General features: G+C 42.1%; 3 protein-coding genes across 4 annotated transcripts; 1 reads left to right on the forward strand and 2 right to left on the reverse strand.

The window, feature by feature from the left end:
• Nucleotides 1-4,130: 4,130 nt before the first annotated feature.
• Nucleotides 4,131-6,568, reverse strand: cideb (cell death inducing DFFA like effector b). Its single transcript, XM_070854466.1, has 5 exons — nucleotides 6,458-6,568; nucleotides 6,018-6,132; nucleotides 5,370-5,528; nucleotides 5,066-5,256; nucleotides 4,131-4,421 (listed from the first exon to the last, which is right to left on the reverse strand). The coding sequence occupies exons 1-5, from the start codon at nucleotides 6,481-6,483 to the stop codon at nucleotides 4,280-4,282; spliced, it is 633 nt and encodes a 210-aa protein (XP_070710567.1). The 5' UTR covers nucleotides 6,484-6,568; the 3' UTR covers nucleotides 4,131-4,279.
• Nucleotides 6,071-11,562, forward strand: tinf2 (TERF1 (TRF1)-interacting nuclear factor 2). 2 transcript variants are annotated; one of them, XM_070854461.1, is made up of 10 exons: nucleotides 6,071-6,155; nucleotides 7,867-8,069; nucleotides 8,153-8,260; nucleotides 8,849-8,944; nucleotides 9,048-9,158; nucleotides 9,266-9,389; nucleotides 9,495-10,224; nucleotides 10,708-10,766; nucleotides 10,847-10,926; nucleotides 11,191-11,562. In XM_070854461.1, the coding sequence occupies exons 2-10, from the start codon at nucleotides 7,944-7,946 to the stop codon at nucleotides 11,257-11,259; spliced, it is 1,503 nt and encodes a 500-aa protein (XP_070710562.1). In that variant the 5' UTR covers nucleotides 6,071-6,155; nucleotides 7,867-7,943; the 3' UTR covers nucleotides 11,260-11,562. The 2 variants fall into 2 exon arrangements, with proteins under 2 accessions (XP_070710562.1, XP_070710561.1); XM_070854460.1 differs by lacking the exon at nucleotides 6,071-6,155 and adding an exon at nucleotides 7,342-7,580.
• A 22-nt stretch (nucleotides 11,563-11,584) lies between these two features.
• On the reverse strand, nucleotides 11,585-14,125 carry dhrs4 (dehydrogenase/reductase (SDR family) member 4). The gene is made up of 9 exons (XM_070854465.1): nucleotides 14,025-14,125; nucleotides 13,584-13,699; nucleotides 13,153-13,330; nucleotides 12,934-13,035; nucleotides 12,668-12,738; nucleotides 12,528-12,579; nucleotides 12,212-12,346; nucleotides 12,076-12,131; nucleotides 11,585-11,988 (listed from the first exon to the last, which is right to left on the reverse strand). The coding sequence occupies exons 1-9, from the start codon at nucleotides 14,034-14,036 to the stop codon at nucleotides 11,874-11,876; spliced, it is 837 nt and encodes a 278-aa protein (XP_070710566.1). The 5' UTR covers nucleotides 14,037-14,125; the 3' UTR covers nucleotides 11,585-11,873.
• Between the last annotated feature and the right edge of the window lie 53 nt (nucleotides 14,126-14,178).

Here is a 14,178-nt window from a genome sequence, read left to right on the forward strand (position 1 = left end):
GACGAAGTCCTCAGGATCCTCCTTGTTCCCCTTTGGTTGACTGTGTTTTGGCAGAAAACTCTAAATGAAATCTGATTTGGGGGAATTTAGCCGTTCAACTGTTCCTGGTCTATCAGTCTCTAGTCTGGATCCTCTGCCACAGTAGTTTTGTTTTCCTGAGAAGCACTACATTAAGGGGGTGGAGTCTGATATGACTGCAGCTTTTGTTTGGTTTCGCAGTCACTATTACAAATAACAATGGGGGTAGGTGTTTCTCTGTGAAATGGCAGCACATGTTGGTGTAACTCTTTGAATGTGAAAGACATCAGAACTTGCTGTAATGAAAGGCAAACTCAGACACTTAAAAAAAAATATGACTTTTAACTTTCTTTGCATGTGTAATAATTATGACTATAGTAATTATGATAACTAGAGCTGCTCTGTGCAGCAGGAACATTTCCTGGGAAATAAACTGTCTACATGTAAATTACTCTTTTATAGCAGTACAATAGTGTGGCTCACTACAGGTCATAAAAAGACTTATCTTGTGTCATCAGTCAGACACCTAGTTAGAATAATTCCCACCTTAATGAAAGCTGTGCTGAGTTGGTATACTTTATTGTCATTTTGTAGGCTGTTGAACTGTATAAGGTGTTCATCCATTCATATTAATCAACCACAGGGAGTCACCACAGCATCCAAAATGACCATGAAGTCTGATCAGTCTAACTAAAACCAAACTTAAACATAACCTTAAGGGGGATGAGACTTATTGCAGGACTGTATGAATTATAAACAGCTCTGTGTGCCTGATAAACCTTCAACTGAGGGTACATTTTACTAAATAATGTATGTATCATTTTGAGCATCTCACCCTATTTCATAACCAAACCTTGGGAAAATACAAATTATGAGCTGCCAGTAACAATAATCATTCCTGAAGAAGATAACTGGGCGGTTTTTAAGGACCAGATCAGCAGAAGGACATGAATGTGCTCTGGAAGGTAGGAGGTCCAAACTATTCATGAGGTGAAGCTGGTGATAATGTCTTCTGTCTTCTGGATGCTGCCATGGAAAAGATTATCTATTATAGGTTAAGAAAATAATGACTACATCTACTGTAATATAAGAGTTAATTGTCAAGCTAACCTGTCTGTGCTACTAGCTTAACTGGTAATTTAACTAGCTAGCTAGCTAGCTAGCTAGAGCTAACCGCCATGCTAGCAAAAGGACACATCCTCTAATGCGCAGACTATCAATCAATCAGTCATGGTAATCAATAATCTATAACCTTACTGCATATTATCACAGACTGTTGGTCATGTTTGACTAATTGGGGAAAGGGAGAAAAGGAGCACAACGGAATATAGCAAGCTAACATTAGCTAGCGAGCTAAGTAATGCTAATTAAACACCAGGGCTAATATTATTCCTCTGTAATGTTGGTCAATGATTTAAAAGTTACATTTACATGAGGGACTTTATATTTAAGTGAGTAATCATTCCTCTGCTCCCACTGCATTTCAGAGGGAAATATTTTACTTAATAAATAAGCTCTGTGAGTTTCAGGTCTGAAGTAAGCTAACACATAATGGGCAAACAAATCACGACGCTCTGTGACGTTAAATTTAACTAAAAAGCAGTAAATTCATTTCAAATCATCTCTAACTTTGCTGTCTACAGCTCTGAAAAGCTGCAACCACATTAATACACTTGCAGCGTCCTACAATGTTAAATGAATTGTTAGGAAATGTTAAATAAAACAAAATGAATTCTACTTAATGAAATAAAGATTTTAAATTATCGATCATTTAATTAGATTTTCCTCATGTTGCGGGACATTTACTTGTAACTCAGTAATGTACATTGTACAGTTTCTACTTTCACTTTGTAAAATCAATAACCTGGTGACCTGGGTGTTAAAATACCTCTATTAAACATCTATCTATTTCAGGTACGGAAATTGGTGATATAAATATAATAATATAATATAATAAAATACTACGGGAAATATTAAATAGATAACTACCACTATATACCACTGCATAGAAACATTTGTGATGGGTGACAAAGCTATATATTCTCAAAGTATAAATATATAAAACTACTGTGGAAAAGATGAAAGTGTATTCAGATAATTGTCTTTCAGTTTTTGTATTTTATCTTTATCAATAAGCATCTATTTTCTTTGGGTATCAACCTTCTTTATTTGCCTTCTCTTTGCAGAAGTTATTGTCACAGACGAAAAAGATGAGGCAGAGAGATGATGGAGGACTCCCCGGGCTGAGACAAAAGACACCAGACGCTAATGGAGAGACTTTATCTGAAATGAACATTGCCCCAGTGGCTTTCAGTCTGAACCAAAGCAGTGTGCTGTGTCTCCCCGTGGTCTCTGACAGCCATAAGCTGATATGGGTGCATTCTAAACAGATCACCCTACAGCTGGATGGTGCAGCAGAGCTGGACAAGGCCTTCGACAGGTTTCCATACCTGACTCAGAAACAGACAGCTGCACTGGCGCAGCGCTGCTCACTGCACCCAGACCAGGTGAGGGTGTGGTTCATGGTACAGAGGCTCCGCTACGGCATCAGCTGGGACTATGAAGACATCAGCAAGGTTAGGAGGAAGTTTAACTGGCGAAAGGAAGAGCTGCGTAATAAGACAGGGGAAGAGGTAAAATCAGAGAGAGGAGAGAATAAGCAAAGGAAAAGAGAGGTAGAAGTGTCTGGTGGGGCGGAGGCAGGAGAGGTTATGGATGAACACGGCACGAATGAGAGGAGGGTCATGGGAGAAAGTGTGAGTGCTAATGAGCAGCTGGAGAGAAAAATTAACCAGGAGCAACTAACAAAGACAAAGAAGAACAGGAAGGTGGAGGAAAACAAAAGCAGAAAGCGGAAATGGGTGACACAGACGGACGAGATGAGAAGGACGAGAATGAAGCAAGCGGATGAGGACGTTCTGGAGGGAGCAGAGGAAGCAGAAATAAAAAGTGATGAAGATGAGAGGGAGTGGCAAGAATCCACCCTGTCGGAGACAACACTTTGTACCAGAAAGAAAAAGAAGACAGACAAAATATCACTGTCCGCCCAAGAGTCGCCTGCCCGTAAGAGCTTTGATGAGCCTCCGCTCACAAACAACCAGAAAGAACCGCTGACAGGGGTAGACATTGCCCCCCTCTCCATCCCAAATGTATGTATGACCCCTGTGAAAAGTGGCTTTGAGAGGAAAACAGAAACGAAGGTGAGGCTGGAAGGACTGCAGTCAGCCACCTCCGGTGCTGCCGTCACTTATGTTATCAAGGTAATGGAAGTGAACGGTGATCCCGTTGTGGAGGAAGGTCCTCCGATCTTCACCCAGCAGCAGGATTCTCACACGGTGGACATTTGCCCACTCCCCACTCAGACCCGCTACAGGAGAACCACCGCAGCTCAGATGGCGATGATGAAGGTGGCTTTCTTGCAGTGCCAGTATCCAGACAGGGAGGACTACAACCAACTAGTGAAGGAGACCGGTGTCCCCCGCTGTATGTTGGTGCAGTGGTTCAGTGACATGCGCTATTATGTGAAGAAAGGAAACCCTCGCTGGCTGAATCTGGAGCAGCGCAGACAGATCCTGGCCAACATCATGTACCAGCAGTGCCTGAACGAAATGGCAAAGCTAAAGCCAATGAGCAAGGCGGATTAGCAGAGTAGAAGCGAGCCTCTGCACCCAGTATCCTGCTGAGGGGAATAAAGATGCATCGTCTCTTAATGTTTGGAAGGTGTGTCAGCTGTTAATGTTGAACTTGTTCTAGACAGCTTTTTTATTTTTTTTACACAAAGTTTGATCAAATTTGCCAAGTTAAGACACATTCTTGTGAATTTGCCACCTCTTTCACATGGAATGTATCGTTGTTATAACGTTATTGTGATGACTTATCACGTTTGTTGACGTGACGTACAGTCTTTTCAAAAGTTACTAATTTCTTGATTCAGTTTTACAGTCGAGTTTCTTTGGGCTGTGCCGATGTTTTTATTGTCAATCAAGTAAAACAGTCATTCTTTGTTGTTCAAGCACGACTTTTCTTATGATTAGTCACATCAGAAGATTTATAACTACAAAGCAAACGGCGGCTTTTTACTCAGCACAGTAATATTTCATTTTTCAAGCAAGATGAAGGACAATTATACAAAACAGTGGACATCCAGTGAGATTCTTAATAGTTTGGATGGATTCAAAAGGTATCAGTCCATCCTACCAATTGCTAGTACATCAACAGCGAGTTATTTATGTTATAACTAAATATGTATCTGTTGGCTCCGTCAGTTCCAGCTGGCTGTGTACTCTGCCCTCTGTGGCTGCCAAAGCTCCGCGCCTTCGATAATGCGGCGGAGCATGGAGGCTGACATGATAAGGAGGTGCCCGGCAGTTTGCAGGAGGGTGGAGGCTACACGCAGGGCTTCTCTGAAAAACAGGGCGAGATAAAGTATGATTTTTACACTCTTCAGTCTTCGCTGCATACCAAAGTCTCAATGTTTCTTGGCACTAACATTGGACTAAGGAAAGATTATTGCCTTCACACCCATCCATCTTTTTTTCTCATGACACCTTCTGAATGAGAAAATTAAGGTTAGATTAACAGAGCATGCAGTGATGGAAAGTGCATTTACTTCAGTTTGAGGTTCTTGTACTTTACCTCCACTGGTTTTGTTTGACCACAAAGGTTACTGGTTACAGATCAAGATTTTATTAGCATATGAAAGGTTAAAACTTTAAATGTCTCAGATGCTTCTATTTAAATCACTTTTCAGGGTCCAAAGAGGTAATATAGTATATCCAGTAGTTCAAAATTCAAATTCATTTATCAGATTTATCAATCATCTCACAACCCCCAACATTTATCTTGTGACTCTTTCCAGGGTCCTGAGATTGGGAGCTGTTGGACTAATCTCCCTCAATGTATGTAAAGTAGTTAAGCTTTAATGCATCAGTGTTATTTAGCATCAGATCTCCCTTCTTAAGACCCCTTGTTATGTATTTCTAAGGAGCTTCTACGTCGTTCTGTCCTGACCTTCACCCCCCCCCCCCCCCCCCCCCACTTGGCTTACCTGAGGATTTTCTTGGGCCCCAGACACTGAAAGTCAGCGCTGACCGAGTACAGGCCTTGAAATGTGGCCTTCACACTCAGGGAGCCAAACAGGTCTTTGGGGCTCATCCTGTAAAGGTCGAAGGTGACGCGAGCTATGTCTCTCCCGGTCGGAGGCTTGTTGTGGTCTTGAGATTTGGGTACAAGTGTTCCCTGGGGGGAACAACAGAGACGACAGCCACATTATAAAGACCTGTGCAAGGTGTAACTTAGATACATATGGGGCTATATCATGAATAACACTGGGCTTCTTTGGTCAAACATACGGGTTGCAGTCTCCATGTCTGTCCAGGCTCCAGGGCCATGAGCATGGTGTTGTCGGGTAGGGTAATGAGGAACTCGTCGGAGTCCACCTCTGTCCCGTCCTCCTCACAAACCAGAGACAGAGACACTGCGGACAGGGACAGCAGCAAAGCCTGGCATACCTGCAGCACAGATTCAGGTTGCTCTGGATTAATACGCAGTAGAAGAAAAGAAAAGCCTTAATGATGCCTCCTCTTGTCCTGGTTTTGATTTGAGTTTGCATGGATTATTATGATTTAATGCATAAATCAATCAATGCTGGACGTGTAATGAAGTGACATTGAGTTCATCAGGGTTTCTTCAGTGTTTTAAATACATAAATATGTATCTAAATATTAAATATATATATGTATATATATTAAATACCATGTAGACTGCTGATCAGTAGCTTTTATCCAAAGTATGACAGAAAACCAGTAAAGAAAATAAGGCCTACAATCATTTATTGAATATATTGATTTATTGACATTTATACACTAACAGTATAAAAGATTCTTCAATGAGTTTTACATCCTCTTCATTCTCATCATACTATATCATTTGTTGTGTATACTGCAGGCAGCTTTACCTTGACCAGAACATTTTCTTTTATCTTTTACAGCCAGTCTCACCCTCTCTTTCAGCTCCTCCAGTGTCCCGGCCGTGATGCCCTTCCTGGTGTCTCTGTTGTGACAACACACCCTGAAAGGACGCTGTGGTGGAGACCACACTCGCTTGGTCACGGATCTGAGGACAGACCAGACAGAAAGGTGATTAAATTACACTCTGAGATCCTCTCAGCAGACATTTTGACTTGTCATAGCAGGAAATGCACAGCTGTTACTAATAACATCAACCATTCTGTCGTCATATTTTGTTCATATTGAGGGGAAACAAGCAATTATTTCATTTATTTTAATTCTGTTTTCATGGCCTCATGTCACCCCCAGCTTAACACATTGTAAACACTAGCCTACATCAACCTCTATGCTGTTTATGTTTTAGATCAGGCGAACGGATCATGAAGCAAATCAATACGACATCAACAGGCCACAACTAATTTTTCACTTACTTGATGAACGAGGATGTGGTATCCATGCTCGTCTGTCTCTTGTTGTCTCCTCTCACAGCCTTATTTTTTTCGGAGTAGGTATGTCATGTCAGTGCTGCGTGTGTTTGACCCTGCAGCTGGACTTTGTCCTGAACATGGTGATAACTCAGGGACAGAACAACACAGGGCAAAGTTCATGAGGCATATTATATTATACCACTACAGCCACACTGATTCTGGATATTTGACGGTGATACCAATATTGATAATTGAGAGTTCTGTTTATATGAATATATAACATAAATAAACTGTTTTGATGAGGATATTTGTTTTGTCCCTGATGGAACAAAAACAATCTGAACGTAATGACCCTTCAGTATCACTTCTGTACTGCAGTTTCTTATTGTCTGACTTACAGTTTAGAATAATACTGATAAAGCTGCACTATGCTGATATCAGCTGACATGTTGGCCCAGGCAGGCAACCTATTGGTCTATTGAAATTCTTCTATTTCATTGATTTTATTATTCTATTTAACTTTATTTTCAGTTTATGCTCATTATGATGATCCTTGAAGCACTGTAGGAATATAAACTCATACTGACAGCCGTTTCGCTCCACATTTTTTTTTAAACTATATTTAACTATCAAAACACATTTAGACAAAGCGGCAAAACAGATTACGTCACATCCTGGAAAGAACTTTTTGAGCTTAGTTTAAGTATTTACACCGCGCGCGGGGGCGGAGTTTCTTATTTGAGCCGTTATGTTTCATTACAAATGCGTTAAGCACCGCCACTCCGGGACGCTCAAAGTGAAGAATCGAGCGAATGGGTCGATACTATCCCGGTGAAGGCGGGAGGACGAGGTGCAGAAGTTTTGGTAGAAGCGTTGCTAGCTTTGTCTTAACAGAGCTGATATGTCATCGGTGCGTCCCCGGAGTTAGTAAACATCGTCTCAGCAGCATTTCCTAAACAACAGTGCCTGGATAAACAGCTTGTTCCGCGTCTGTTTTGAAGCTAGCCTTAAGTTGCTAAGCTAACTTTAGTTTCTTGGCGTCAACTTTTGATCATTTCACCTCCCTAGCTTAGCGTTAGCTGTCTGTGATTCAGGGTAATGGCCATACGAGAACCCAAGGAAGATGGTAAGTGTAAGAATAAAACTGGACGTGAATGTTTTGATTTCGACAACCTGAAGCTGTTAAACTTGATTAAAGCAGTAAATTATGTTGTGACAGTCTGTGGGGTCGCAGCTCATCCTCAGTAACAACAATAATAAGTCTACTAGCTTGATGTGACTCCTGCATCAGCACCACAGACTGGGCGTCAATCCACGGAGACAAGTGTGGCTCAGGTGTAGCTTGATGCTTTGAATTTGCACAGTAGCTGCTGTTATCTAATAATATGCACCATTTTCTGTCCCCTGCTCAGATGCCAGCCTTCCCTTTGCTGCACTCCAGCTCCTGGCCCCGCCTGTGCGCCTGGTGTCTGCAGCCCTCTGGAAGGTGATGAAGCAGAGGGACGTGATGCAGTATGGCGTTGTGGAGGACTTTGTGACATCGGCCTGTGAGACTGTCCCTGGGCTGCTCACCATGAGACACCAGGGCAAGCTGGCACTGGGGCTTAGGGGGCGGGTGAGTAAAGAGAAATCAGATTCAGATGTGTGACTGCCATGATGCCGGTTTCCTTTATTCATTAACCGTCACCTTCTTTCCAGTTAATCTTGGAGCTGTGCTCTACGCAGCCAGATGAAGAGGTGATTAAGCAACACCTGCAGAGGATGCGCCCTCCTCCTGCCCTGTCACCCTCCTCTGCTTCCACTGTGGTAAATTATATTTGATGGTCAGAATCTCTCATTACATTGCATCGCCATTTTTGTCACTGTAAGTGGTTTGTAGGCTCTTTGAAACATTCGTAGATTACATCCGCCACCAGTAGAGCTTGGACAGAATTAAAGAATTAGAAATCCCAATTTATTTGACTCTATACCTTTATACAGACCGATAGCTGTGTTTCATCAGTGGTTCCACTTCCCCTCATCCACTTGGCGTCTGCTCTTTGCAGCATTCATCGCACAGAGGCCACTTGAAGAGTAGTGGGGAAAGTGGGACGGGGTCAAGCAAGGGGATTTAAATGGAACGCACCTGCACTTGTGCACTTTCAGCCCAATCAGTTTTACGATTGTTCACGTCACTTTGACAATAAAAGAATTCTGATTCTGATTCTCATCTATGGAAAAATAAATCAGTAATGTGGATATGATGACAAACCTTCACTGCAAAGAGATAATTCCAGAAAATACTAAAGATAACTTTGTGATGTTAAAGTGATAAAAATACTGATGTGACAGTGTGGGTGTTACGTCAGTATGATGTGATGTTTGATGGGTCATTTTTGTCATTTTGTATCCAAGAGGGGAGACGCAAAAATTATGAGAACGGTGGAAAGTTTCCATTCGTTGGTTCAAACGCTGCTAACAGACCGAACAGAAAGAGAGTACTTCTTCAAGGTGAGTCCCAGCAACCACTGACTTTAATTTCTACTGTGATCATTTCTCAGGTGAGGTACTTAGGAATCTAACACCCAACGTTTCTTATCGTCTCTTCCGACAGGAGGAGTTTCCTGTGGATTATGGTCCAAAGTTTGACCAGGAACTGGAGAAGCTGCTGTGGGAGTTTTTGATTCGGCTGGACCAGCTGCTTCCAGTTCCCAACCTAGCCCAGGTAGTAGATGCTTCTGCCTTTACTATGGGTGGCCATCATCTAAAGATGCCTGCTGACAAGGTCGCATTCAAAATGAATGTAGTTAAATGTTTAGAATTTGTGTCCAGACTGTGTCGTGGCTCAGTGATGCCCCCCCAGTCCTGGAGGAGTGTGCGTGGGCAGCCACCCAGCCCCAGCTCCTGAAAATGTTGCTCCAACATCAAACCTTTCTGGGTCATCTGGAGACTGCAGGTAGAACTAGATAACCTCGTAACTTCTTGCTAGGACGACTAACAGTGGGACATTTGATTCCTAATAATTCTCGTCATTCACGTTTTGTTTTTTTGCTTTTTACAGTATCCCTCCCTTCAAACATTGGAGACTCCATCCTGGCTTCACTTTCTCTGCCACCCTCTGGAAGAGTTCCATCAAATCAGCCAGCAGAGGCCACAAACTCCCCTGTGGACCAGACCGGTGGCACAGAGACGGGACATAAAGCATCATTTATTACACCTGTTATCGGACTAATATCTAACGAAGACGTGCCAGTTATGATCTCTGCCAATAAAAGGACACTGAGGAGTGCCGAGGCAGCCAGCTCAAAAGATGAAACAAAAGAGAGCTTGAAATTCACAGCGGTTAAACAGACACAAAACCCCAACAACGATGGAGTGAAGGAGAAGAGAAACGCCCCAAAAAGAAACAGTGGAACGAAACGCAAGCAACCTGAGGCAAGAGAAGATGAATTCGATAAGGAGGAAGAAGAGCCAGGCATGACTAGATCTGGGAAAAAGTGGAGTTTGAGAAATGGAACGAGCAGACTCGGACAGCGGAAAGGTGACCAGAGGACAAACGAAGGCGAAGAAGACGGAGTGAAAGCTGTTTCAGAAACACGAATGGCCCAGCTGGGTGTCAAAACGCTGCACCTACCTAAAGACCCGTCCCTCTGTTCAATCTTTGTCTCTTGTCTAAGCAGCCAGCCAAGAGTTGTTATCAACAAACTGTCGGTGACTTCAGCCAGCGCCAACAGGACACGTAGAAGAAGAAACTCCATACACTCGGATTTTCCCGGCCTGGACGATAAAGAGTAAGAGACATGGGAATAGAGAACGTACAGTGTAGGGAACGCCTTTAGCAATGTGTCAAGCTTGTGCTCAGCCTGTAGCTTAAATGTTTTTGGACGTTGTCAAGTAGCTCTGCGCACCTTACATTTTGATTGAATTATTAATGTTTGTTTTAAACCAGTGACCACAGCAGTTTTCAGGAAGATATTTGAATTTAAGTTGTATGAAATAAGAGACAGTTGTGGACATTTTGCTCTAGCATTGTAGACTGTGGTTCATATTTTGCAAATACAATAAAAACTGATTCAGTTCAATGTTTCTGGTTTCATTTGGTTTTTCTGTCTAGTATTAGTGTTTTAAATATATAAAGTATATAATTGCAGTGTCCTGTTTAGAGAAACTTATTTATCATTCAGCAGCACTTAAATTTCTGTTTCTGTCTGTCTCTAGACCTAAATTATAAATGCCCCTGCTTATGGTTTAATTATGTTGTTTTTATTTAACAGAAATCACCCCATACTGCCGAGTATGAGCAGATCTCCCTCTCTGCAACGGAATAACACAGGTGATTTAACAATCATGTAAAAAAAAAAAGAAGAACACCTGCAGAGGTTTTAGTTCAACTGTGTTCACGTTTGTCTTTAGATATGACGGCCCTGCCTGGTGACAGTGAAGACTACGTAGCTGATTCTGAGGACGAGGCGACGAAGAACTTGAAAGGCAGGGTATGTATTCTGAAAACATGGGTTTCCATGGGCAGTGAACATGCTTGAAAATGTGTCCCATTTTTTGAGGACGTACCTTAAATGTGTTTGAAAACAGATGGTTAATATTTTAAGAACTTGATTCACGGCTTCGGATGTCTTTATGTGTGAAATTTCAGACATAAAGACTTGAAGCCTTTTGAAATTCACATATATATTATATAATATAACTACTGACTTTGTCCTGTCATCAGTGTTTTTTCTAACTGACTCCATCTCCCTCAGCTGTTTATGAAGCGCTACTACAAGACCAAACACGGCACATATGTTCCCACTCTGAGGGAGTACTCATAACCTAGGATGACACGGCGGGGCTCGTCGTCTGCCGGCTGCAGACGGAGATGATAACATGGATTTTCACTGTTGGGACACCTAAAGTGCAGCAGACAGACTGACTCTAGCTGAGATGGTTGGAACGCACCAGCTCATGGACATTTATTTTTATCATCTAGCTCTTGATTTATGTATTTTTTATTGTGGCTGAATCAGATTAATCTAACTTGATTAAGTGATTTGTGATCATGGACTGTCACTGTCACTGATTATGTCATGCATTTAAAAGTTTGTGTTATTTTAAAGTGTTCTGTATAGTTTCATTGTAAATAAAGACAAGACAATATTAGTTAATAAAGGCTCTGTTAATCTTGTACGAGGGAAACGTCATTAAGGTGTCACACTGGTATTTGATACACATATAATCACAAAAGGACTGAAGTACTCTGTTAGGCTGCTCTGGGTGATCAGTGTGTGTGTCAATCATATTTATATTTACATACTTAAATGCACATCTGTGAGATTGGACACTTGGTCTGTCGTTATTTAGGAAAAGCTGTTTGTATAAAATTTCACATCTTGATTGGAGATCTGTACACAAGTAAGTGCAGTTGAGCTTTTATGGTGGTGGAGACTCAGAGTCGACAGCCTATCCCTCCAGTCACTGTGATGGTCTCTCCGGTGATGTAGGAAGCCTCCTCGGAGCACAAGAAGGCAATAACGCCGCCAATCTCCTCTGGCTCTCCAACTCTGAAGGGAAAAACAAACAAAATATGGTATTCATGAGTTATTCATGTATTTGTGCTAGTGTGGCCTATTAGTGACAAACTTCTGTACCTTTTAATGCTGAGCTGCCTTTTGAACTCATCCATGATGTCTTCGTTTTGCCATAACTGGGACGAAACCATGATATATTATAGAGACAACATTTTTCTAGAGCAAATGAAGAATTTGAGTGTGTTCTTCTTCTCACCGCAGAGCTGAAGCGGGTCTTGATGACTCCTGGGGCCACGCAGTTGACTCTGATGTTACTGTGAGCCAGCTCAGGGGCGAGCGCCCGGGTCAGACCCAGCAGCGCTGTCTTACTCACGCTGTAAGGACCCAGAGCCTGCGGAAACGGATAAGAACACGCCACTTCACATCACGCAATCCTGAACAAAGCTGCTGTTACATCCACATACATATTTCCTGTCAGTTAGGATCTAGGCTACATTAACACTGCTTCTGTTTATCTTAAATATAATTAATATAATATATTATATAAAAATGTTTGAGGTAATGATGCTGACCTGCATCGGTTGATATCCAGCCACAGATGACACAAATACTACATTCCCCCCTCTAAAAGGAAAATGCAGATTCATCATTGAGTTAGAGCAGTGTTATAGTTTTTACTGAATGCTGTATCATCTCTTAGCTTGTCACTCACCCCCTTTTCTCCATATGAGGCGCCACCAGCTTAGTCATGAGGAAAGCTGACTTCACATTTACAGACAGGATCTAGAAAGAAATGTAGGAACAATCACACTAAAACTAATTTTAATAATTATCCTGAATTACAATAAATAAAAGAAGGAACAACATTTGTTTTGCAGAGACTGCAGCCTCAGACTCATTTAAAAAAATATCTTATATTCTTCATTTTCTGGCTTTTGCTTCATCAATGAGGCCTGTGGCTTCACGTGTTGTGTTTACCTTGTCCCAGACTTCATCTGTGGAGTCCATGATGTTTCCAAAGAAAGGGTTGACCGCTGCGTTGGATACGAGGATATCAATGCCCCCACACTTATCCAGAGTCTGTCCCCAACATAGAATCAGACTATTAATGGAGTTATAAGTCAAATTAATCACTGACAACATCAGAATTCATACCTAATAACCACATACCTGTGGGTGATATTAAAACATACTCACCGTTTGAACCAGTTTTTCTCTGTCCTCTCCCTTGCCAACATTACAGGTGGTCCCAGTCACTTGGATGCTCTGGCTCTCCAGCAGTGCCACAGCCTTGTCCACGTTGGCCTGCCGCCGGCTGCTCACCACCACATGGGCTCCTCTCTTCCCCAGAGCCTGAGCTGCAGCTAGACCGATTCTGAGGAGGAGGAGGAGAAGAGTCTGTAACAACCGTTATCAGCATTATCGATGTGTTGTAGCTGTTCCACATAATGTTATTATGAGACAAATGCTTGAGGTGCTTTCAGAAGTCGTGTATTCAGAGGTATGAATTCCAAGATTTAAGATTTGATACTTCAGGACTGCATGCAACTAATGCCAAAGCCAACTTTTATCATTATTGTTCTGTGTATTTTATAGACAAAACAGGAGTGAATCGTACTGACTCTTACCCATCTGTGGAGGCAGTGACTATGGCTACCTTTCCAGCAAGGCTGCTTTGAGACATGCTCCTTTGGCCAGCAACAGGATTGGTCCTAAGGCACCTGAGTACACTCCTCAACATCACCTGTGATCACAGAATAGACGGTCAGACATTGTTTTCATGAAAACACTGGGTAACTAAGGCAGAGGTCATCTGGACTCTGACAGCAGTGGTGCACAAGCTGAATGCTGGGAGATATGAGATAAGGGTTAGTTAACGACGTAGGGAACTACTTTTTAAACTAATCATACACTTATTGATCCGCAGTGAAGCAACAGAAATTGTATAATACTTTGCCGACGTTTGCAAAGGCACAACTCTGATAACTCAGTTCAAGTTTATACTTTGACGCAACATTGAATATGCAACTAATGCAATTATATAAATATGATGAAGAGCATTATCTCACCCTGCTGATCATGCAATGTTGAACTTGTTGTACAGAGGAAAGACCCAAAGACTATTGCTTAGACCTTTGGCTACCGCACATCCATGCGTCTTTATCTTGAGTCAGTGCTTTCCGGGTAAAAGTCCCGCTGTCAAAATAAAAGCCTCCAGCAAGC

The sequence above is a fragment of the Pempheris klunzingeri genome, chromosome 23 (genome assembly GCF_042242105.1).
Source record: "Pempheris klunzingeri isolate RE-2024b chromosome 23, fPemKlu1.hap1, whole genome shotgun sequence".
In the NCBI taxonomy this organism is placed as follows: Eukaryota; Metazoa; Chordata; class Actinopteri; order Acropomatiformes; family Pempheridae; genus Pempheris; species Pempheris klunzingeri.